This window comes from Podarcis tiliguerta (assembly GCF_965153285.1).
Source record: "Podarcis tiliguerta genome assembly, chromosome: 1".
In the NCBI taxonomy this organism is placed as follows: Eukaryota; Metazoa; Chordata; class Lepidosauria; order Squamata; family Lacertidae; genus Podarcis; species Podarcis tiliguerta.
Genome location: NC_139534.1, coordinates 120,547,647 through 120,573,713, shown reverse-complemented (window position 1 = coordinate 120,573,713; position 26,067 = coordinate 120,547,647). Strand labels below are relative to the sequence as shown.

At 46.2% G+C, this 26,067-nt stretch overlaps 1 protein-coding gene across 1 annotated transcript in view; it reads right to left on the bottom strand.

Moving 5' to 3' along the window:
- Positions 1-23,829, bottom strand: part of TNFAIP2 (TNF alpha induced protein 2) — a 28,958-nt gene extending 5,129 nt beyond the window's left edge. The window contains exons 1-10 of the mRNA XM_083436439.1: positions 23,704-23,829; positions 18,045-18,426; positions 14,679-15,318; positions 11,515-11,629; positions 9,547-9,669; positions 6,858-6,958; positions 6,091-6,189; positions 4,280-4,400; positions 2,042-2,164; positions 330-485 (exon numbers count right to left, since the gene is read on the bottom strand). Of these exons, the coding sequence (XP_083292565.1) occupies positions 330-485; positions 2,042-2,164; positions 4,280-4,400; positions 6,091-6,189; positions 6,858-6,958; positions 9,547-9,669; positions 11,515-11,629; positions 14,679-15,318; positions 18,045-18,417 (1,851 nt within the window). The 5' untranslated portion in view covers positions 18,418-18,426; positions 23,704-23,829. The remainder of the gene's footprint in view (positions 1-329; positions 486-2,041; positions 2,165-4,279; positions 4,401-6,090; positions 6,190-6,857; positions 6,959-9,546; positions 9,670-11,514; positions 11,630-14,678; positions 15,319-18,044; positions 18,427-23,703) is intronic.
- Between the last annotated feature and the right edge of the window lie 2,238 nt (positions 23,830-26,067).

Genomic DNA, 26,067 nt, shown 5'->3' with positions numbered 1-26,067 from the left:
ATATGCTCCCATGGCAGAGACCCCGTGAGGAGCCTCGCTGCAGCATTCTGCACCCGCTGGAGTTTCTGGGACAGCTTCAAGGGCAGCCCCGCGTAGAGCGAATTACAGTAGTCAGGATGTCAAACAAGGCTTATTCCCAACCATACACCGAAGGATGGCTGTGCTTCATTTTGTGCATTGTTTCAGAAAGTGAAAATTAGGTGGGTTCATCTTTAAATGCAAACTGAATCACATTTCTCCCTTATCCCTAACAGCATGCAGCGGTAGCTTCTAAATGTCAGGGGCTGCATGTTGAGACCGAAAAGCCCATGGTGAAAAACAAGACTTACATTCTCTAAGCAAAACGTGCACAGAATGGAGGCATGCTGTTGGACAAGCTCAGACAAGTTCTTTTGCAGTTCTGGGGTCCTCAAGCTAACCTTCTTCTTCATAAGCCTTGAAATGTACTCTTGGACCAGAAAGAAGTGGATTTTCTCAACGACAGCCTACAGCAAAAGAAGCAAGTAGTTAGTCCTTTGCGATCAGACGAAGGATAGAGAAGACACACACAAATCAATATAGCTTGAATTCTAAAAATACCAAGAGAAAGACTTTCCAAACTTGTCCAACTGGTTATTCTGAAAACAAACTGGTTTTTATAATTATCTAGAGCAGGAATGGGTAAAAGGCAGATTGGGGTTTACTGGAAGATGATCTGAGTGATCTGTACTGGATTGCAAAGAATTTTTGTTCCCATTTGTTTAATGATAGCAGCAACGAAACATCTCCTCTCTAAATTATATAGCTGAAATGCAGAAAACCTTTTTTTTGGGGGGGGGGTGTTATTGAACTGTAACCATGTTAGCTTATGGGCTCTCTTAATAGGCCATAATTTGTTCCAAAAAGACTTCAGAAAAAATAAACATCGAGTGAGTTATGACCGCGAACAATGTACAAAGCATAAGAACTATCAGATGGGAACCATAAACTCCCCCCCCCCTCAAGAGTTCCTGCTGCACGTTGACTGTTGGCTCTCATAATTAACTCGATTAGCTGGGTAGATTATTTTAAGAAGACAAAAGTAGGAAATTTGAATGCATGACCCTTCCCTTGTGAGTTTACATTGGCTTTTTGGAACGAAAAGCAAGCTTTCAAAGGAAAAGGGCTCTTGTGGTTTGGTCAAGCCCTTGAGCTTCTGAAACTGAAAAAAGGTCAAGGACAACAAGCAGTAGAGAATGATAAGTGAGCGCAGCTGGTTTGGTAGGCCAAGGAATTGAAACGGAGGAGGTCTCTTCTTTGAACCAAACTTAAGATGCTCGGCAGAAGGTCTAGAACTGTGAATGCTGGATCCCTGCAGAACATCAACAAAGGGTGGTTTAAACCCTTTCCTCAGCCTTTCAGTTCTCCCCTGAATTTCAATATATTTCTCCACCCTTTTCTTTTGGGTTTCTGGGAGCAATACCTCCAGTCTAGGAAGCCTTTTTAAATTTCTCCAACACTACACGGTGCACTACACTCATACATAAGGGAACTGTGTGCGTACAGCATCAAAAACAAAGCCTTTCTCAGTTTTAAACTCTCTTATAAACTACAGTGGTACCTTTGTTTACAAATGAAATTCTGAAATTCTTTAATTTGCGGCCATTGGCCCATATCGAAAACAATACATCAAAATTTATCCATAAACAATACAATTTAAACAGTTCCAAGTGTTTTAACTTGGAACTTTGTTTACAAACTTAATCCATTCCAGAAGTCCACTCTTAAACCAAGGCGTTCTCAAATCAAGGCGTGCTTTCCCATAGCAGTGGGGGACTCAATTTGCAAATGGAACACACTCAACAGGAAGCGGAACATGTTCTGCTTCCAAGGCAAAGTTCACAAACCAAAACACCTACTTCCGGATTTGCAACGTTCTTAATCCAAGTTGTTCATAAACTAAGCTGTTCTTAAACCAAGGTACCACTGTACGGCCCATTTTCAGCCTTAGGCTACAGGAACTGATTAATCCAAGTGCCGGTCTTTGAAAAAACATAAAACTTCCTCCTTTTCATTAGCTTACCTGGCGAAGAGGGTCTTTGAGAGCTCTCAGCGTAGAAACATGATGTATGGCGGTTGCTATGATTTCATCAATAATATCAGTGCAGGAAGCCCATTTTCTCTGGGTAAACTTTCTAAAAATAGGCTGGGGGAAAGTTCAACACAAGAGCAACAGTTCAGGTTTTGGAACAGAATTTCCTACATTTGCAATTTGCTACTTTTGCACATTAGGAAAAAGGAGCTGAAAAGTCTTTCAAAATATGGTAAGCTACATTACTAAGATTGGTGACCAGTGAGGGCAACCAGTAACCTCAGACAATTCTCACTGATCCTTCTCCTTCCAGGCTGGGTCCATCGCAAGAAGGACACTGACAAACTGGAACGTGTCCAGAGGAGGGCAACCAAAATGATCAAAGGCCTGGAAACGATGCCTTATGGGGAACGGCTAAGGGAGCTGGGCATGTTTAGCCTGGAGAAGAGGAGGTTAAGGTATGATAGCCATGTTCAAATATATAAAAGGATGTCACATAGAGGAGGGAGAAAGGTTGTTTTCTGCTGCTCCAGAGAAGCGGACACGGAGCAATGGATCCAAACTACAAGAAAGAAGATTCCACCTAAACATTAGGAAGAACTTCCTGACAGTAAGAGCTGTTTGACAGTGGAATTTGCTGCCAAGGAGTGTGGTGGAGTCTCCTTCTTTGGAGGTCTTTAAGCAGAGGCTTGACAACCATATTTCAAGAGTGCTCTGATGGTGTTTCCTGCTTGGCAGGGGGTTGGACTCGATGGCCCTTGTGGTCTCTTCCAACTCTATGATTCTATGATTCTATGCAACAAGGGTGGCCAGATGCAAACAGGGGACAGGACTCCTGCACTGTTAAGAGTTGTGCAGAAGAGGGAATTTTAGCAGGTGCTATTAAAGGTCCAGGAACCCCTTCCTCTTTTTCACCTGGTGATGCTGGCTCCAGATTTGGGGTGGAGGCCTTGGGCAAGAAGGTCCTCACCCTCCGTCTTATTCCCCATCAGTCTGTTGTTGCCAGCTCCTCCTCCTCTGCCTCACCTTGCGACAACTTGCTTCCCAGACAGAGACAATGAGCAAGCAGGCAGTGGAAGCTCCGTCTCACTTCCATCCAGTAAGGTTGTTTCCTTGCTCATCCCATTTCCTCACCAGATCAAGAGGCAGCAGAGCAAGCCGGCTGCAGTGGCGAAGAGGAACGGCAAGAACAGGCTGACCTTCTCCAGGCTTGTGGGCAGTGCCGGCCCCATCATTAGGCAAAGTGAAGCAGCTGCCTTAGGCGGCAGATGCTGGGGGACGGCAGCAATAGCAGCCTCCCCGCTATTCCTCCTAAGCCCCAGGGCTGCTCCTCTCTGTTGGAGGACAGAGACTAAGCTGCCTGTCAGTAGAGTGGAGGATGATATTCTGAAGTGCTGTCAGGGCTGAAGTGAGATTTAGCCACTGGTACAGTGGGAATAAGGAGAGGGTGCCATCTTGCCTGTTATGTACTGAGTTGAATAGGATCCAAAATGCAGCAGTCTGATTAGTCCTAGAACAATAGTACTCAGAATGCCGCAGTCTGATTGGTCCACAGGAGCCACCCAATCCAGCTCCAGGTGGAAGTGAATCCGCAACCTGATTGGCCTACAGGAGAATCCCGGAATTAGCCAATCACGTGGGGCCCATTGTGTAAATAAGGTATATAAAGCAGACGTTTTGGGGGAACTTCCATTCCTCCTCACCACTATGAGCTGAATAAAGAACATGAAATCCGCACTCGACTCCGAGTATATTTCAATGCCCTTTGCCTCAGACAATAAAAAATATTGGCCAATGGTTGATGCTCCGGCCCTGATGCATGAATGGCAGAAGGGAGGAGAAAAGCAAGAACCAAGTTCTTACTGCCCTTTTTGGACGCCTTATTCGTTATAATTTGTTTTGTAATTTTATTATACTGCCCTCTGTATAAGTTTCCAGAGTGGTGAGTTATTTCTTTTAATCCTCTTTCAATGCACACCCTTTAACTGGCTGAGTGGTGTTGTCCTAGGAGCGGCAGTTCTGCCACCTTCAATATACTGTAGTAGAATCACAGAATTGTAGAGTCGGAAGGGACCTCAAGGGTCATCTAGTCCAACCCCCTGCCTTGTAGGTGTTTTTTGCCCAACGTGGGGCTCGAACTCACAACCTTGAGATTAAGAGTCTCATGCTCTGCTGATTGAGCTATCCACAGGGCAAACCCAGAGGTGTATCACGCAGCTGTAGGGTTACCTGCAGTTCCTGAACCACACATTGAACGAGCACATCACAGCCAGCGGTCTCAATGTCACTAAGGGCATTAACAATTTTCACTCGGATATAGTCCTGTCCTGATGTTTTTTCAGCGTGGGACCTGGAGGGAAGAAAGAAAGAAGCTGTGGTTTGTCCTGCCATTGTTTCATGGTGTCACCTGCTGCCTTTAACTCTGCTCTTGCAGCGGCAGTTGATGAACTCATAGAATGATAGAATTGTAGAGTCGGAAGGGACACCAAGGGTCATCTAGTCCAACCTCCTGCAATGCAGGAATATTTTGCCCAACACGGGGCTCGAACACACAACCCTGAGATGAAGAGTCCCTGCTCTACCAACTGAGCTATCCTGGTAAAGGTAAAGGTAAAGGGACCCCTGACCATTAGGTCCAGTCGTGACCGACTCTGGGGTTGTGGCGCTCATCTCGCTTTATTGGCCAAGGGAGCCGGCGTACAGCTTCCAGGTCATGTGGCCAGCATGACTAAGCTGCTTCTGGCGAACCAGCGCAGTGCACGGAAACGCTGTTTACCTTCCCGCCAGAGCAGTACCTATTTATCTACTTGCACTTTGACGTGCTTTCAAACTGCTAGGTTGGCAGGAGCAGGGACCGAGCAATGGGAGCTCACCCCGTCGCAGGGATTCGAACCGCCGATCTTTTGAGAGTCAGCAAGTCCTAGGCTCTGTGATTTAACCCACAGCGCCATCTGCGTCCCATGAGCCATACTGGTAGAATGCAGATAAACCCAGTGCCATCAAATTCCTAAGCAATGGTGCAACCCCCCCCCCAATCATTAACAAATTATGTTTGCTTGCCTGTAAAGTGCCACAGGGCCCCTTACCTTGTCATGTAAGCCTAGCAAACTAAATTAATGGATTTATGACAGAGGTGGAGCTTTCCTCTTAGCCAATATACAACATCAAATAATAATAATAATAATAATAATAATAATAATAATAATAATGATAATAATAATAATAATAATAATGATTTATTTATATCTCACCCATCTGGCTGGGTCTCCCCAGCCACTCTGGGCAGCTTCCAACAAAATATTAAAATACAGTAGTCCATCAAACATTAAAAGCTTCCCTAAACAGGGCTGCCTTCAGATGTCTTCTAAAAGTCTGGTAGTTGTTTTTCTCTTTGACATCTGGTGGGAGGGCGTTCCACAGGGTGGGCGCCTCCACCGAGAAGGCCCTCTGCCTGGTTCCCTGTAACTTATGTAACAACACAAAACCACTCTGCATGTGCTCAGGGGCACCCTTAAAATGCCTGGTGTGGAAAACCATATTAGGGAAAGTGTTCCTTCCTATTTATGAAAGGAAGGTTGTGCCTTTTTTCAGATGGTACTTGGAAGCTGCATGTTTATTTGCATTCAAAATAGGAATTAAAAAACTACATATAATTGGGTCTCCACTGAAACACTGCAACCCACCCTGCAGGGATGTAGTATGGCACTGTAGCATTGGTGACGTTCATCCGTTTGACCATATTCATTACATAAACAAAGCTTCCGTCTTCTGGAATTGGGTTGGACAACTGAAGTATGAATCATTTTATAGATGCTAGTCACTGATATGTCTGCAGAGGCACCCAGTACCGGCCATGGGGAAACATGGGATTCCGGCCTAAATTAAGTCTGGCTGACCCCCTGTGACAGCCTTTGCTAAGCTGGTGCCCACCAGATGTTTTGGACTTCGATTCCCATCAGTCCCAATTCTCACAGCTCCCATGTACTTGACCCTCCCACTATGTGTATTGCAAAACGATAGCGTTGCCATTCATTACTTACCGAAAACCCAAGCAACTGTTCATGTTTGTAACTACTGTTGCTTCAAAGTATTGGTTGTTCTTCTTCTCCCTCATGAAAATGTCCAGTGCCTTCTTGTAGCTAGAGAGCCAGTGGGGGATTGAGATAAGGGTTAGAAAGTTGGCATCTGTATATAATTCGGCATTGATATAATTCGGCTATTATTGGATTATGGTAATCGAAAACTAATAAAATTTATTATCGAGAAAGCTGGCATCTGGTGCTGGTTTTGACCATTAAAGCCCTTCACGGCCTAGGACCCTCATACCTACGGGACCGCCTCTCCCAGTATGCCCCACGGAGAGCCTCAAGGTCCATAAATAGCAACACCCTAGTGGTCCCGGGCCCTAAGGAAGTCAGATTAGCCCCAACCAGGGCCCAGGGCCTTTTCAACACTGGCTCCGGCCTGGTGGAACGCTCTGCCTCATGAGACCAGGGCCCTGCAGGATCTGATTTCTTTCTGTCTGTAATTTGATTCCCTCCCCCTCTTTTTTCTTTTCCTTTCTCCTCCTGTGACGAGGCTACATTTTAATATTTTAATGTTTCCATATTTAATGTGGTATTTTAATTTTGTTTTTAAGTTGTATTCATTCAACTTGTTTTTATTATTGCTTGTTAGCCGCCCTGAGCCCGGCCTTGGCTGGGGAGGGTAGGGTATAAATAAAAATTATTATTATTTATTATTATCTGATTCAGAGCCTGCGCTGACATGATCTGAAACGCATTCCTTCGTGACCTTGCTACCCTACCTTTGCAGAAAGGCCAGGAGCTCTTCCAAAACCAGCGTTGACATTTGCTTGCCAAGCTCTGCGGAAATGCCTTCAGCTTCTTTCTGTTTGTTGTGGATAATCTAAAAAAACACACACACACAAAATTCCAAGAGTCAGCACTGCAGCTCCTACTTTAATATCCGGCAATCCGTAGTTAAGAACATAAGAACAGTGGTGGCCTGGATTCCAAAGATTCCACAGACTTGCAGCGCTGGGAAGGGACCCTGAGGGTCATCTAGTCCAACCCCCTTCAATGCAGGAATCTTTTTGCCCAACATGGGGCTCAAACCCATGAACCTGAGATTGAGAGCCACATGCTCTACAGACAGAGGCATGGATGGACCGGTGGCAGCCTCCCCTCCTGTGGTTTCAAGCAACATGTGTTCAGTTGCTCAGATTCTATGATCATTCTTTATTTATTAAATTTGTATACAGTGTGTTCTCCTTAATAGAGAGCACGTGTTGCGGTGGGGTCTAGCAGGCCACCCCCCTGTTGCTGGGCAGATCTGTTTGGATGGCCACAGGCTGTGATTGGGTACTTGTGTTTCTGGGAGGATTTCGATGTTACCAATTTGTGGGTTGGGCTCAAAGGTTTTAAATATCAGGCACGCAGCTTTGGGCTTTCTCTTTTGCTGCGTGCACCGGATCACCCGCCCACTCTCCCTGAACTGGGGATTTTGCGCTTGACCTTGCTATGCCTGTCATGGGGTCGCCTGCTTTTGGGGCAGGGGCTTGGTAGGAATTTTGTCCATTTGGCTGATTGGCAGGAGCCATTTGGTTTTTGCCTACTGCCTAGCAAATCGTCACAACTTGTAAGGTTTGCAGTTAGGCATTGGTTAAAAAATTGGTTGGTGGAGGGGTAAGTGCCTACCCCTCCAATGGTGGTGCTGCAAGGGAATTCCGTTAGAGGAATCCAGGGCCATGCTTTCGTCCAAGAACCCTGGCATTGGGCTTGGGCCGCACAAGCCTCTGGGAGCATGCGGGGAGAGGTGAGGGTCTGGTGCCCAGCTTCATTTCTCCCCAAAATGTTTTCCCTTTCTGACTTTGCGGGTGTGCAAATGTCAGTCTGTACCCGTGCGGGGTCAGATAAAGGTAAAGGGACCCCTGACCATTAGGTCCGGTCGTGACCGACTCTGGGGTTGCGGCGCTCATCTCGCTTTATTGGCCGAGGGAGCCGGCGTTACAGCTTCCGGGTCATGTGGCCAGCATGACAAAGCTGCTTCTGGCGAACCAGAGCAGTGCACAGAAACGCCATTTACCTTCCCGCCAGAGCGGTACCTCTTTATCTACTTGCACTTTGACGTGCTTTCGAACTGCTAGGTTGGCAGGAGCAGGGACTGAGTGCCACAGTGCCACCCGCGTCCTGCGGGGTCATATAGTCGCAACCAATGCCTAAGCAACCACTCACATTGCTTGCATTTTAATAAAGTTGTGGCCAAAATTATGCCAAAAACCTTAAACAGAAATTATGTGTGATGTGTGAGTTATTGGGGTGGCTTGGGGACCTCAACACGCAACACCCTTCATCCGAAGGTCTTAGGTCGGCTATCCTTCTCATTCCCTCTAAGCGCAAACTCAGATGGTTGAATGGCAAGCAGTAAGTCCCGTTCAACATACACAGAATTGTGCTTCACTTCCCACTGATTTTAACAGGATTTAGAATCGTAAGAGTTGGAAGTGACATCCTAGGTCCTCAATCCACTATTCCAGCGTTCCTCAAGTGCATCCAGCTATGCATTGGATCAGGGAATGTGGCTGTGCAGTATAAGAAGCACATAGGGGATAAAGGAAAATGGCGACAGGAAGGAGGGAGGGACAAAAAGGGAAGAGGATGGGAACTCCTGCCCCCTGCTTCACTGCTATTTTCCATCAAAGGTGGGACTCTGTTTCACTTCGTTCTAGATATGTCACCTCTCTGGCCTGACCATGCAGTTTATATCCTCAGCTGATCACTGGCAAATGTAACAGAGATTAATCAGATAAATTTAAGGTGGCACAGTCAAATAGCATTTATTCCTGTTGCAGAAAATCTGTAGAATATGGCCTTCTAAGATGAGGGTTTTTTGGGGGAGGCCTTCCCTATCTCAGGGGACAAATTTTATTGACTTCCAGGATCTGTTGAGATTGATTAAAAGTAAAGGGACGCCTGACCATTAGGTCCAGTTGCAAACGACTCTGGGGTTGGGGTGCTCATCTTACTTTATTGGCCGAGGGAGCCGGCGTACAGCTTCCGGGTCATGTGGCCAGCATGACTAAGCCGCTTCTGACGAACCAGAGAAGCACACAGAAAAGCTGTTTACTTTCCCGCCGGAGTGGTACCTATTTATCTACTTGCACTTTGACATGCTTTCGAACTGCTAGGTTGGCAGGAGCAGGGACCGAGCAACGGGAGCTCACCCCGTCACAGGGATTTGAACCGCCGACCTTCTGATCAGCAAGTCCTAGCCTCTGTGGTTTAACCCACAGCGCCACCCGTGTCCCTGTTGAGATTGATTGACATAATACTAAATCCAAATTTTAATTCAGGCAAGGGCAAGTGAGATAAGTTCCCTATGCAGAAGGAAAGCATTTATTTCAAACAGCTGATGGTGTAACTCTGTGTATTTCTCTCTCTGTGTGTATTTCATATATACCACACACACACACACGTATGCACATATTTTATTACCTGGATGGCATCTATATGAAGTTCACTGTGATAGTGACCAGCTAGTTTTGGTGGTTCGTTTCCCTCTGCCCATTTCTTGACTTCCAGTTGCAGACAGTTAGCCAGGGAGCGTTTAGCAGCATCCTATATAAGGAAAGAAGAAAACACCAAAACACAGATTAGCAGCAGTGTCACCAATTGCAGGGCCAATCAAAAGTGTCTGAAGGGTCTTAAGGTCCAGAATTCAACTTTAAGTTGGCCAGATGCAAAAAAGGGCAGGACTCCTACACATTTAGTTGCATAGAAAGGGACATTTCAGTACAAGTAGCTTCTACACAACTATTAAAGGGCCAGGAGCCCTGTCCTTCTCTTCACCTGTTCAGCTGTCCCCTTTGGGAAGGAATGAGATTTGCCTCTATGAGCTGTTTCACCTGTCTTTTGTTTGCCTGCTCACATGGAATGTTGTTTGTGATTGTATGATTATCATTTAATGTTCGGAATACTGATTTTAGAGTGTTGTTATTTCCTGTTTTATTGTGTGTTTCCCTAGCCTGGAACTATATATGGTGAAGGGCAGATTATAAACCCCATTTAAAAAAATTCTTCCAAGAATAACCACAAATTCTCACATAGAAAGGTGGCATTTGTATGCAGGTGTATTTTGATGCATTGAATAGAATGAAAGTTTATGAGTCATGGCGGAGGGGAGAGCACATGTACAAATTCAACACTTTGTTTTGTTGCTATTTTGTTAATGTTGTTAATATTGTTTTATAGATATGAATGCTGTTGTACTTTGTGTATCCTATAATATGATTTTTGGTGTAACTGTGATGTTTAGCTTATTTTTTAGTTGTTTTGTTAATAGTGTTACATAGATGGTAATTGTTTTATTTGGGATTTGGGATTGTTTTACTGATGATTTGTTAAGTATTTCATACGATTTATGTTATTTTTATCTTTTGTTTGTAAGCCGCTTTGGAACAAAAAGTGGCATAGAAAAAGAAGAAGAATAAAAAATAATCCCTGCTTCCACAACCACTAACAAAAATAGAACATGGATAGTTGGGAAAAAGAAGAAAGAGAGAGAGAGATTTGCTTCAAATTAAGCTCCTGTGTGCTTGGGAGAAGGTTTGCAAGGCATTTTGCAAAATGGTCCATCTCACAATTCTTTCTCTCCCCCCTCCCCCCCCCGCAACACATACGTTCATTTCACATACAAGATGATGATGATAATAATAATAAATTTTATTTATACCCCGCCCTCCCCGGCCAGAGCCAGGCTCAGGGTGGCTAACACCATTAAAATTACATTAAAAACATAATAGGGGAAAAAACCACCAATTTAAAATACAGGTTAAAATGCAATTTAAAATGCAGCCTCATTTTAAAAGTAGCCCATAGATCAAAACCATAAGGAGAGGGAAACATAAGGGTCAGACTAAGTCCAAACCAAAGGCCAGGCAGAACAGCTCTGTCTTGCAGGCCCTGCAGAAAGATGTCAAGTCCTTCAGGGCCCTAGTCTCTTGTGACAGAGCGTTCCACCAAGTCGGGGCCAGTACTGAAAAGGCTCTGGCCCTAGGTGAGACCAATCTAACCACCTTGAAACCTGGGACCTCCAAAATGTTGTCATTTGTGGACTTTAAGGTGGGGCATACCAGGAGAGGTGGTCCCGTAGGAATGTGGGTACTAGGCGGTCACATTATTTTAGCGCAGAGAATCTGAGCCTACCCTGAGCACCAGCTATGATTGGACTCACATCAGCGGACAATTGTGCCTGCCTTGAACAAGGCCGGGCCAACTCCTATATAGTATGACACACCCTCTTACTTCGGGATCTCCTATTACAACACAATAGGGGCCATGATAAACATAGCAGAAAGTGAAAAGGCACTCTTATTTCCTCAAACACAAATTGGGTAGACTACAAAAACCGTTTTGTAACAGTGCCTGGACAGATTACGAATAAAAAACAAACAGGCCTCTTACCACTTCGTTAGTCAGGTACGCCGCTTCAAACTGTTTGATCTGCCTGAGTGGCAAAAGGCTTCCGAGATGGGCTTGGTCTAAGTCTTTCACTAAAATGGGGTGGTTTCTGATTTCACTGAAATGACAAAAGAAGATCACATTCACATCCCTTGCAGTTCATGGCAGCTGCTTATTCCGATTCCCAAAGAACAACAGATATGAAAGCAGACTTGACTGAATAGCCACAGAATACTTGGCTCCAATGTGAAGCCGGTCTACGTTGTATAGCCAGTGTTTTTACATTTCTGACTTGTTCACAGCCTTGAGCAAACAGTTGATCCCAGCAAATTCTTTATTGGGGACTCAAGCACAGTACTTTGCATGAGGCACTGAAACAGTGGTGGGGAAAGGATTTTAAAGGACTCGTTAAGAATGGAACTGCTTTTCAACACACAAGAAACCTGAAAGGGAATTGGAGTTCAAGTGAAATACAGTGGTACCTCAGATTACAGATGCTTCAGGTTACAGATGCTTTAGGTTACAGACTCCGCTAACCCAGAAATAGTTCCTCGGGTTAAGAACTTTGCTTCAGGATGAGAACAGAAATTGTGCTCCTGCGGCGCGGCAGCAGCAGAAGGCCCCATTAGCTAAAGTGGTACCTCAGGTTAAGAACAGTTTCAGGTTAAGTACGGACCTCTGGAACGAATTAAGTACATAACCCGAGGTACCACTGTAGTCATAAGGACATAAGGACATTCTGGATCAGGCCAAGGGCCCATCTAGTCCAGCATCCTGTTCTCACAGTGGCCAACCTGATGCCTGTGGGAAACAGGGCCTGTCACACTGAAGCCAAATCTCAGGGGCATGTGAGATCCCCAAAAGTGCCCCATGGAAAGACCCCTGTGGTCAAGTTGGAACACAAGGAATCAGGCAGTCTGTAAGGAGCTTTGGGTCCAAGTTATATAGGGCTTTGCGAATTAACACAAGGATTTCGAACCTGACCTGGTGGCAATTGGGTTACCAGAAATATTTGAAATGTTTAGCCACACCCCCATGCCGCTGCAAACCGTTGCTTAATGACTCCCATTAGAATCAAAATGGGTGTCACACACACCCACCCACCGTATTTTCCCCGTGTATAAGACAATATTCCCCCCCCCCTATTTTTTCAAGTTTAAAATTAGGGGGTCGTCTTATACATGGATAGTGCATATGGGGGATTTCTTTATTTGGTTCCCCAAAAATAGGGGGCATGTTATACACGGTGGCATGTTATACAAGGAAAAACACGGTATATATTTTGTCATTGTAGCCTTATGAGGCTTTGCCCTCGGGTGGGAAAAATATTGCGCCTGGGAAAGGGAAGTGGGAGTCAACAGACACTCAAGGAATAGTTTCGGAGGAAAGGCTTTTATTTCTAACATCCATGAACTGGTAGAAGGAGCAAGTGTGATAAGTCACAAAAAGCATGCATGAGTTCACAATCATGTGCACAAGCATATATACCCCTTTCCAGTTCCCTCCCCCTTTCTCCTCCCTCAGGAGTTCCTCTGAGCATGAACAGAAAGCTGTCTTGGGACTATTGTGGACTCTTTGCACCCTTCCCAGGCAAGGGGGGGCGGGTGAGAAGCCAAGGGGTTTTCAGCATGTTCAGATATGTTTCAATCTCTTGTTCTGGCATGGTTCCTGGACAGAAAGTAAGTTGCAATGTGGTTCTTTAGCAAGGCCAGAAGACATGAGAAAGGCCTGAGAAACAATGGACTGTTCTCTACCTTTGTTACAGCAGAGCGGAATGTTTCTGATGCTTAGCTGCTGAGAAAATGATTTTGAGAAGCTTTGAGCCTGCTTTGGTGGGGGGTGACCTGGGGCCTAGGTGAGGTTACCTGTCCTCACCTTCCTTCATCATCACCATCAAAAGCATCCAAATATGCGGCAGCAGAACGTGCCACAGTCACTTGAGCCCTGTCTCCCCATTCTGATCAATGGAATGATCCATATACTAGATCAGACTATGCACAGGAAGTTGTTCTGCTCAGTTCCTGTTTGCCCTGGCTCAGCCTCTCCTGCATTGTACACCGCCCCCCCAAACATGCCTACATTTCATTGGATGCCTGGATTGTTGAAATTCTGCTTCTGCAGTTCCTTAACCTTCAGAACCAGCATTTTTTAAGGGTGTGGGGAAAAGAAGGCCTGAAAGCCCTAGTAAACATGCGAAACATGTTTTCGAATCTCATTCCTCAATTCCATTTTCTGCAGTGTTCCTTCAGCATTAAAGGATGTGAACTGAGCACAAGCAAGCAACTCTCCATCTCTTTTATTGGTTCGAGGAACATAGGAAGCTGCCTTTTGCTGAGTCAGACCATTGGGGCATCTGGCTCAGTTCTGTCTATGCTGACTGACAGAGCCTCTCCAGGATTTCTGACAGGGCACATTCCCAGCCCTGCCTGGAGAGCTTGGGGGTTGAAGCAGAGGCTTTTGCATGCAAAGCAGATGCTCTGAGCCACAGCCTAGTCAACAGCACAACTCATTTTGAGTGCAGAGTGTAAAGGGGAAGGTCCAGAATAGCTCGGTAGTAGAGCACACTCTTCTCATGCAAAAGGTAAAGGTAAAGGGATCCCTGACCATTAGGTCCAGTCGTGGCCGACTCTGGGGTTGCGGCGCTCATCTCGCTTTATTGGCCAAGGGAGCCGGCGTACAGCTTCCGGGTCATGTGGCCAGCATGACTAAGCTGCTTCTGGCAAACCAGAGCAGCGCATGGAAACGGCGTTTACCTTCCCGCTGGAGTGGTACCTATTTATCTACTTGCACTTTGACGTGCTTTCAAACTGCTAGGTTGGCAGGAGCAGGGACCGAGCAACGGGAGCTCACCCCGTCGCGGGGATTCGAACCGCCGACCTTCTGATTGGCAATCCTAGGCTCTGTGGTTTAACCCACAGTGCCACCCACGTCCCTATGCAAAAGGTAGACCTGAGTAATATCTCTGTCTGAAGCCCTGAGAGCAACTGACAGTTAGATGCACTAATGGTCTGACTCTTTATGAACCAGCTGCCTGTGGTGTTCGATGCAGAATTTGAGATGTGGGAAAGAGGAAACGGTTCAGCCAGTGAACAGAGAGGCACACTATCTGCTTTTGGGCTGGCCAGACTTGCAGCGTAACCTGGACACAGGGCAAAACTGCTACTTACTTTGGATAGATATTCTGCACCCAGGTGAGGAGGAGATAAGTGTCCTTCCTGCCCAGTTCGAACTGGGCAACCATCTCGATCTGAGAAGAGAAGCACTTGTGGTAGAACTGCGCATAGGTGCTGCACACTTGGAAGTCCTCCGGGTAATGGCCCTTGATGTATTTCACCACAGTGATCAGGTCATCTTTCATAGCCTTCCCCATGTGCAGGAAGCTGTGGGCGGTTGTCGAGAGGCCCTCGTTGCTGTCAAACGGAGGCTCCTTCATTCTGTCGGTTACGGACTCCTGGACCGTACTCCTCCACTCGTCCTTCCATCTTCTGGGCCGGCAATGCGCAGCTTTCCCAGATGCCTTTTCTTCCAACGTGCATCTCCTGTCCTCCTCCACCTGTTCTGCTACTGTCCTCACTGCATCCCTCAGGAGTTCTGGCTCAGCCTTTGCGATGCTAACGGACGAACGGATGATCCTGAGGACCTCTTGCTTCAAAAGCCCAAAGAGATCTTCAATTTCACTCTGATGGTCGACATGGTCCTCTTTGCGCTTGCTGCCAGAGTCACTGCTGCAGTCCCTCTCCATGGCCAGGAGATGTTGGCTGGCTTCGAAGAATCTTTGATCTTTAATCAGCTCCCTGATTTGGTCAGCTGGCAAAACAAAAGGAAGACTAACTTGGTACCCAATAACATGGAGATTCAAATTTCATATGTCCATGAATTTAACTTACACCCCGCAGTAATAATAATAATAATAATAATAATAATAATAATAATAATTTATACCCTGGCCAACAAGCAATAATAAAACAAGTTGAATGAATACAACTTAAAAACAAGATTAAAATACATTAAAATATTGAAACATTAAAATATTAAAAGCCTCATCACAGGAGGATAAAAGAAAAAGAAAGAGGGGGAGGGAATCAAATTGGCTCCAAGCCAAAGGCCAGGCGGAACAACTTTGTCTTACAGGCCCTGCGGAAAGAAATCAGATCCTGCAGGGCCCTGGTCTCATGGGGCAGAGCATTCCACCAGGCCGGAGCCAGAGTTGAAAAGGCCCTGGCTCTGGTTGAAGCTAATCTAACTTCCTTAGGACCTGGGACCACTTGAGGCTCTCCGTGGGGCATACTGGGAGAGGCGCACCCGTAGGTACGAGGGTCCTAGGCCATAGACGTATGCACAGCTCATAATTTGAGAGTAGAAACGATAGATGTCTTGTCCCTGTTTCCAGCAAATTATGTTATTGTTTCCAGTAACTGGTAGCCAGAGAGAATGTGATCTTGCCAGGACTCTTCCTCTGCCAAGGGAGTCTTCAGACATTACAATGAGCTCAAGACAGTGAACGCGGGACTGTCATGCCTGAGTTGGGGTGGGTGTTTGAGTTCCTGCCTTAGCGTACACCAGAGTTTCCAAAACCTGGGTCTCCAGCTGTTTTGGGACTACAGCTCCCATCATCCCTGACCACTGGACCTCCTAGCTAGGGATGATGGGAGTTGTAGTCCAAAAACAGCTGGAGGCCCAAGTATGGGAAACCCTGGTGTACACTGGGGATGTGTACACATCACTAGCTTAAAACACAGCAAAGTCGATGCTGCTGCAGCATTTCAAATCACTTCTGCTTATCATTATAATGTTCAGTGTGGCTGGATGTATTTACAAGTTGCCTACTCTTCGTCCACACCAGTGGGCAGATAGAGGGCATGGATGGCTTCATATGCCTTATGTTTTCATATGGGATAGAAGCTGATTTTAGGCGGAATGCATCAAAACACACTATTTCTCAAGAAACTACACGACAGAGGCGGCTTGTAGCTCATGTCATGAGCACATGCCTTTACAAACCAGCAATGGGAGTGCCCTGGGTATATATACAGGAGAGCAAGGAGTCTCACTGATTGCCAAAGAATTGATGCTTTTGAATTATGGTGCTGGAGGAGACTCTTGAGAGTCCCATGGACTGCAAGAAGATCAAACGCATCCATTCTGAAGGAAATCAGCCCTGAGTGCTCACTGGAAGGGCAGATCGTGAAGCTGAGGCTCCAATACTTTGGCCACCTCATGAGAAGAGAAGACTCCCTGGGAAAAGACCCTGATGTTGGGAAAGATGGAAGGCACAAGGAGAAGGGGACGACAGAGGATGAGATGGTTGGACAGTGTCCTAGAAACTACCAACATGAATTTGACGAAACTGCGGGAGGCAGTGGAAGACAGAAGTGCCTGGCGTGCTCTGGTCCATGGGGTCACGGACCAAGAGTCAGACACGACTAAACAAAAACAAGGAATCTCACAGTTTTCTAAGTGCCTTCAGAGCAGAATTGGTAGTGCCATTCTCTTATGCTTCTGAGAGCTTGGCATCATGGAGAGCCCTCACTCTTCTCCAGGTCTGGGAGAAGGGAAGAGTCGCTCTTTGAGCTCTCCCAGAGCAAAAGTGGTGTTCACCACTGGCGAACGCATTTGTGGTTCCTTGCTTATTTATGTAAAGCACTTAAAAACGCTCAATGTGGCAGGCTGCAAGATCTTGGAGGGGGTGTTCACATAAACACCTAAACTGCTTCCTGCCTCTAGCTTCAACACCTGGAGCTGTGGGTCCTAATGAGTCCTCACTCCCCTTGAGTCTATGATTCCCTGCAAGTAGAAAATGAGCAAAGCAAGCAAAGGGTTGAGCTGGCAGATTTCCCCTAATGTTCTAGCTTTCTTTTTGCCATGCATGGGCTCTATTGCTTTCTCCTCTTGCATTTTTAGATCAGTGACACAGGAAGGATCAATACTCTTGATACCCAGGGATGGAGGGATCAGCCCATGCCAAGTTCACGTGTGTTCATTCATAACTCTGTCCTATCCTCTTTCCGCATCAGTCTTAGGTTTTAAAAAAATTGCAGAAAAATCTGTATTTAAATACGTATATAAGTACAGTCATACCTCGGGTTACAGCCGCTTCAGGTTGTATTTTTTTGGGTTGCGGACCCCCAAAACCTGGAAGTACCAGAATGGGTTACTTCCGGGTTTCGGCGGTTGCGCATGCGCAGAAGCGCTGAGTTGCAACCCACTCATGTGCACACGCGCAGACACGGGTTGTGAATGTGCATCCTGCACGGATCACATTCATAACCCCAGCGTCCACTGTACATGCTTTTGAATGCATTTTCTTTATTATACGAGAAAACATTTTTATAAAACATTCTTTTCTCTGAGTATGCATTTCTAAATGTATTTTATACATTTGGAAACATATGTAAAAGGGCACCGTTGCGCCCATGAGACCATGTTGGAAGCCCCTGCTCTAAGAGACCAATAAATTTGGTCAGAAGAGAATCTTAATTGATGGACAAATTTATGTTGGGGGCAGGTGGTCCTTCGGGGTGGTCATAGTGTACCTGTAACTGGTTTGCTTTCCTTTTCATTTGGAGGGTCCTTCTCTGGTCTTGAGGGTTTTATTCTGTTTTCCCCAAGTGCAAAGTACTTCAGACCATCAAGGAGTCCCCTCTTCATTTTCTTCTTTTTCTTCTTGTTATTTTGCTCAGGAGTACAATGGCATGTGGCATTGTTTTTCGAAGGCAACCCTTGACTTTCAGTTTTCACCTTGTCCTTCGGCGGAGCTTCTTCTGTCGAGGATTCGATTGACGTGGAGTCAAATTCTGATTCGGAAGACGTTGAAGGCTTGGGGTCCTCACTTTTGACCTTAGATTTTGAATCCTCAGCTTTTACAGGAGCGCTAGAGAATATGGTGAACATTTTCATTCCCATCATCTTCTAAGCCTGCAAATGACAATTAAGAAGTTGTCAGGTTGAAGGATTTGCATTCAAGAAGCCAAAAAGGAAAACCATCCAATGGTCAAAGGTTAGACAGAGGAAGAAGAGTTCAGTGACCAGCTCCTGTGTTTAATAAAACAGTGAAAAAAGCTGATACTTATTTAAATATTTAGTAGCACAACAGCACTTTTAGTGGACACCGTGTCATTTGCGACACATACAAGTTCACTTATCTGAGTGATGTTCTCATTCCCTCCAAGTGTCCCTATTTTCCAGGGACAGTCCCGGATTTATAGATGCCGTCAAAGTTTCTGATTTGATCCTGGAATGTCCTGCTTTTCCTTAAGATGTCCCTATTTTCATTGGAGAGATGTTGGAGGGTATGGAGTTATGCAACCCCCGAGCCAAGGAGATAAGTCACTATTCAACCTTTAGCAGACATCTGAACGGTATTTTTAATGTTTAATGGTTTGTTATGTTTTCAGATGGGACGTGGGTGGCGCTGTGGGTTAAACCACAGAGCCTAGGGCTTGTCGAGCAGAAGGTCGGTGGTTTGAATCCCTGTGATGGGGTTTAACCCACAGCGAATTAAGTTCTTAACCAGACGTACCACTGTATATAGATGTAAATTTTGAAGTAATTATTATCATGGAAATAGGAACACATCTTACCATATTGGAGAAGAGTGTGGCCAAGTGAGCTGTGTACGTGCCCAGTCTGGTACCCAACTCCAAAGCCCATCTGCTCTCCCTCCCCACAATTCTTTATCTTTAAACCGCACATGGACCAGGTGGCCCTTCAGATAGAGAGGACTGTGAAGTGTGAGACAAGGCTACCCTTTCCACTTGAGTTTTTTGTGCAAAATACTTTTGGGTCTGCCAGTGGAATGGACACCATTATTATCAGAATGGGTTTCCCCTTCTCTGCAGCTCCCGTGTCCCCTAAAAAAATAATAATGCTCTGGAACACTTTGAGAGTGGGGGCTGCATGGGGGGGGGGGAGAGGAAGGGAAAGTCCATCTGTGCAGTGGCCATAATCTCCCCCACACTAATTCATGGAAAAATCACAGTGAGCGCCAACTGATTTCATTGGTCCCAATGGAACATTTGTCACTGACTTCAGCAGAGTTTGTTTTTCTTTTTTTTATTTTACTCTTTTGAGATTTTCCAGTGAAGTGGAAAAAGTGTTCAATTACTTGAAGAAGAAGAAGAAGAAATGATTCAGGGACATGTGAGTGACAGCAGCCTTGCCACTGGAACGGTCACATGGCACGGTTTCTGGAATAATGTGTTTTTAAACAGGCAAACTCTCCTGTTTATTTTAGTGGTGACACGGAAGCTAGACAGCCGTCTCTAGGGAGGCATACATCTTTGATGCAGCACTAATTATATTTCAGAAACAATGGCTGTATAATTTTCCAAGTTTATGTTGCCCAAGAAGGATAGCGGAAACCATGCAATTCTCCCTTTGTTAAACTGCACTCCAGAATTCCCTTTTCACATGATATTTATTATTACTTGGTAGAATCACAGAATAATATGATTGTAGAGTTGGAAGGGACTCGCAGGATCATCTAGCTTCACCCCCTGCAATGCAGGAATCTCAGTGTTTTTTAGTAGAGGATTATGCACGGGGACCTTGTAAAGCAGGGTGAGTTGGCTTGAAAACTTTAAGGCAATTCAAAACAGCAATTTATTTTTTAAGAAACCATCATGAAAAAAAACGGGGGGAGCAGATTTGAACAATTGATTATTATCAAGTTCCCCCAATGGCACACCGTCTATTTCCTAAACAACGATGCATGTAAGCATGTCTATGGACAACTAAATATACCACCTGCTGCTTGATTAAACTTCATGTTTATATTAAAGGATTATGTACAGTGTGTTAGTTTAAAAATCTTTGCATTGCCTTGATGAAGTGAAGAGTTCGGATTTGATATCAAATTGGATTTGATATGGATTTATCACTATCCGAAGAAGTCTCAGAGCGGCTAACATTCTCCTTTCCCTTCCTCCCCCACAGCAAACACTCTGTGAGGTGAGTGGGGCTGAGAGACTTCAGAGAAGTGTGACTGGCCCAAGGTCACCCAGCAGCTGCATGTGGAGAACCCGGTTCACCAGATTACAAGTCTACTGCTCTTAACCACTACGTCACACTGATTTAAAGTTTGCAAACACATCATTATAAAAAAGGAAGTTGATTTGAATCAGAATGAAATCAGGTTTCCCAATGGCACACCGTAGATTTCCTAAATTGCACATGCTAAGTGTACAATTAAATTTATTTATTATCATTATCTCATGTGTCGACTGCTCTTCCTCCCAAAGGAGCCCAGCGTAGCACCTGCTATGATATGTTAACAGTATACAGTATACTCTTTCCAGTGCTGCTCCTTTCGGTTTCGGTTTCCGTTTTCCCCTAAATCATTTTTCAATCCCACCATTGTTCCCATTCCAAAACCTTTGCTCATGCGAGTCATCTGTTTTGGATTAGGGACAACTTATTTGATTACAGACGGAACTTTTCTGAGGCAAACAGCTGGCGGCATTTACGGTACTTTCCTAAACTGAAAAGGAAATGCCTTTTGCTTATACAGTGGTACCTCGGGTTAAGTACTTAATTCGTTCCAGAGATCCGTTCTTAACCTGAAACTGTTCTTAACCTGAAGCACCAATTTAGCTAATGGGGCCTCCTGCTGCCACTACGCCGCCAGAGTAAGATTTCTGTTCTTATCCTGAAGCAAAGTTCTTAACCTGAAGCACTATTTCTGGGTTAGCGGAGTCTGTAACCTGAAAGCGTATGTAACCTGAGGTACCACTGTACATTTGCAGATTTAAGATAATCCAGGCTGCAATACAGTTTTATTCACAGTTCCTTGGGAGTGAGATGCATTGATCTCAAAGGGTTCTGAGCATATAATATGTATGGGATTGCACAATAAAGAGTATAAAAAGTAGGAGCACACACACGATCACCCAGTTGGACACTGCAAATCTAGGGGGTCATGTAGTCAAACTCCTTGCTTAGTGTGAGACTCTTGCAACCACAGAATCCCTGCTCAGAAAAGGAACCTTGCAACTACTGAATCCCAGACAGACAGCCATCCAGATTCCCACCCCCATATGATTGCTTCTATAGAAGTCCCTCATCCTGCTCTCACAGTGGCTAGCCAGTTGACAGTAGGAAATCCACAAGCAGGACATGAGTGCCATAAAGCACTTTTGATTTCCAAGTCATGAAATGAATGCGCCATTTACATAAGAGCTTTTTAGGAATAGGAAAGGCACTAGACTGTGCTTGGCTCTTATTACTTTGGTTAGGTTGTCGGATTAGTAAATCCAAACCTATTAACAGCATCTTCTTTTGGGTGCTTTGCATTTATTTTAGCAAGGCATCAGAGGCTCCTGAGACCTGGCCATGTACTGAGAGAAGCATGCCAGCCCACTCTCTTCTCCTGTGAGCAAACTGGATTCAAAGGGTGCAACTTTTTCTTTCTTTCTTCTCAACAGGTGCAAAACAACGACTCTCAAGGTCTTTTCATCGGGTTTGCTCGGAAGAGCTGAGGCAGATTATGTTTTTTAAAGCCTGTGCAATAGAAGAAACTCCCTGTTGTTGAGTCATTTTCCTGATAAGCTTAAACTGCTCTTTGCTTATACTAAATAAAGTAATGCAAACATAAAACATTGGCCAGGTCTGCTTGTGAGTAAGAATGCTTAGGATCAGTGAGACGACAGAATTCCACACACACGATCCACACACAGAGCATGCGAGAGTCTCACACGTGCTTGTCCGTGTCACATGTGAAAGAGGTACGGTATTTGACATTACTGTGAACTAGCGTCAACAGTGTGAGACAAGCTCAAAGTCTGCATGGAAACCTCTCTGTGCCCTTGTCTATTCTGTGCCTATTCTGAGTTGAGCAGGAGTTCCAATTTGGATCACAGAATCAGAGAATTGTAGAGCTGCAAGGGACCACGAGGGTCATCTTGTCCAACCCCCCCTGCAGTGGAGTGACCTTTGACCCTGAGATCAAGAGTCTCATGCTCTGCTCACATGAGTTACAGTCTAACCCAGAAATGCTAGTCAATGCGTCTCAAAGTTTAGGTCCCACCAGAGTCCCATAATCAGGAGCTGTATGCCAGATCCAGATGCACCAACATCTGGTTTGCAGGGTGCAATAGCTACACCATGGGTAGGAAACCTCTGTCCCGCTTGATGTAACTGGACTACAACTCCCACCATCCCCCACTGACCACACTGGTTGGGGCTGATGGGTGTTCAACATCAAGGGGGTCACAGGTCCTCCGCCCCAAGCTGCCCGAGTCACACATACAAAAGCAGCATCTAGCTGTGCTGGAGGAGACTCTTGAGAGTCCCATGGACTGCAAGAAGATCAAACCTCTCCATTCTTAAGGAAATCAGCCCTGAGGGCTCAATGGAAGGACAGATCCTGAAGCTGAGGCTCCAATACTTTGGCCACCTCGTGAGAAGAGAAGACTCCCTGGAAAAGACCCTGATGTTGGGAAAGATGGAGGGCACAAGGAGAAGGGGACGACAGAGGAGGAGATGGTTGGACAGTGTTCTCGAAGCTACCAGCATGAGTTTGACCAAACTGCGGGAGGCAGTGGAAGACAGGAGTGCCTGGCATGCTCTGGTCCATGGGGTCACAAAGAGTCGGACACGACTATATGACTAAACAACAACAACAACAAAGCTGTGACCATCACTGCCTACAGTTGCAAGTCTAAGCTCACTTACCTGGGAGTAAGCCCCACTGAATTCAGTGGGCTCTACTTCTGAGCAGACACGGTTAGGCTTCCACAGCAAACCACCACAGACCTTGCCAAACCCAGCCCTGCCCGGCTTAATTTAATTTTCACACATTGTTGCTGCAACGAAGTGACACAACACTCTTTACACCAGTCACCCTCTTCCCTCTTCCGGGAGCTCCAGGGGCAAATTTTGGATGAGCCTGTGAAGGCTGCAGTTAGAAGGGCATCAGTTCATCGGGGGGGCATCAGCCAGAGGGGCGAAAAATAACAAGTCCTGGCTGGACTCAACTTGGAGAGTTTGTTGTTGCACAAGACCAAACGGAGAGCTCGGTTTACAACAAGCTCCCGGGCTCCCAGCAGAGCGCAAGGCAGGCGGATCCAGAAGTCGACCAGCGAGGGGAAGAGGGGCTGGCGACCCCCTTAAGGCGGTCTGAGATCAGCCACGTGGAGGGAGAGAAGGGCCCAGCCCTGAGATCAGGAGTTGGGGAGCGGGGCAAGAAGGACTTACAGCGGATTCTGGTTGACTTTGGATCGGGGATGACGGGATAGTTCCTCTTCCTCTCTCTCCGTCCCTCTCCCTGGGCTGGCTGCAGCGCGGTTTCTAATTTTCTAGAGAGCACCCAGGGTTATAAAGCAGGGAGGAGGAGGAAGAGGAGGGGAAAGGCGACGTTACCACGCCCGCCACCTTCCCCCGCTCCCGCGTGGGCGCCTTTGGAAACTCCGTCTAACTTGCATCAGGTTAGGTGTTTAGAGATGCGCAAGGAAATTCCAGAAGGCGGGTTTTCCTACTCTGGAGCGTAGGGAGAGAAGTCAAGGCAGAGCAAGAAAATGACCAGGACTTGTTCTCTCCTCAGTGGCAGCAAAAAGCCTGGGGTAGGCATCGCAGGAGGTGTGCGCCAAATGATTTTCAGAGCGAGGGATTTATTTGGAGAAAAAGCCAGGAAGAGGAGACACGACGGAAGTTTGTAAAAAAATCATGCGTGGCAGATTGGAGAAGGTGGGCAATGAACAGCTTTGGTCCCTTTCTCGTTGCGCTCAGTGAAGCTGAATGCTGAGAGATTCCGGGCAGATAACAGAAAGGGGTAGCCAAGGAGGGGTGGGGAACGGCTGCCCCCCTAAATCAAGTAAATGAATAAAAATACTTAACTCTCTGACCAATCGCTTCGTAGGTAGCTCGATTTTGTCGCGACCCCCTAACATAAATCTTGGCTACGCCCAGGAACTTTGTTGTTGTTGTTTAGTCGTTTAGTCGTGTCCGACCCTTCCTGACCCCATGGACCAGAGCACGCCAGGCACTCCTGTCTTCCACTGCCTCCCGCAGTTTGGTCAAACTCATGCTGGTAGCTTCCAGAACACTGTCCAACCATCTCATCCTCTGTCTTCCCCTTCTACTTGTGCCCTCCATCTTTCCCAACATCAGGGTCTTTCCAGGGAGTCTTCTCTTCTCATGAGGTGGCCAAAGTATTGGAGCCTCAGCTTCAGGATCTGTCCTTCCAGTGAGCACTCAGGGCTGATTTTCTTAAGAATGGAGAGGTTTGATCTTCTTGCAGTCCATGGGACTCTCAAGAGTCTCCTCCAGTACCATAATTCAAAAGCATCCATTCTTCGGCGATCAGCCTTCTTTATGGTCCAGCTCTCACTTCCATACATCACTACTGGGGAAACCATGACTTTAACTATACGGACCTTTGTTGGCAGGGTGATGTCTCTGCTTTTTAAGATGCTGTCTAGGTTTGTCATTGCTTTTCTCCCAAGAAGCAGGCGTCTTTTAATTTTGTGGCTGCTGTCACATCTGCAGTGAACATGGAGCCCAAGACTTGGATGGCTTTAAAAGGGGATTGGACAAATTCATGGAGGAGTGGGCCATGAATGGCCATGCAATGCTTCTGAATAGCGGTTGCTGGAAACCACAGGAGTGGAGAGTCGCTCTTGCGCTCAGGTCTTGCTTGAGAGTCTCAGGCAGGCATCTGGTTGGCCACTGTGAGAACAGGATGCTGGACTAGATGGGCCATGGGCCTGATCCAGCAAGCTCTTCTTCTGTTCTTATGCACAGGAGCCAAATCCAAGCCATTGATGTCTCTTCGGCCCCCTCAATAAAATATTTGAGGATGGGCACTGTCATTCAAAACGGACGCGGGTGGCGCTGTGGGTTAAACCACAGAGCCTAGAAGTTGCCAATCAAAAGGTCAGTGGTTCGAAGCCCCTCGATAGGGTGAGCTCCCGTTGCTCGGTCCCTGCTCCTGCCAACCTAGCAGTTCGAAAGCACACCAGTGCAAGTAGATAAATAGGTACCACTCCGGTGGGAAGGTAAACGGCGTTTCCGTGCACTGCTCTGGTTCGCCAGAAGCAGCTTAGTCATGCTGGCCACATGACCCGGAAGCTGTACACCGGCTCCCTCGGCCAATAAAGTGAGATGAGCGCCGCAACCCCAGAGTTGGTCACAACTGGTCAGGGGTCCCTTTACTGTCATTCAAATGGTGTGCGTGTGCGTGTGCCATGTCATGTGATTGATTATACAGGGCAGGGCTCACCTGTTTCTAACCCCCCCCCCCCATATTTTATTCATGTTGGCAACCCTGTTCTTGTGATTGGTACTTCAGAATAATGCCACAGAATGTCCAGAGTTTGATGATTAGCTGGTAGAGCCTAGGAGTTCTGGAGGACATCACAACAACAACAAAAACCAAATCCTTTTTCTATTTTTGAAAATGCACAGCATGAAGGGTGGAGTTCAAACAACAGTCCTGTGTCTACCTCCCAGCCCCGCAGGTGTACTGGGAGCAGTGAGGCCTCACCTGCTAGTCCTGTCTTCATCCACTGCCCATATCTGGTGTCTAGGTGTTCCCAGCAAAACCTGAAAGGCGACACCTAT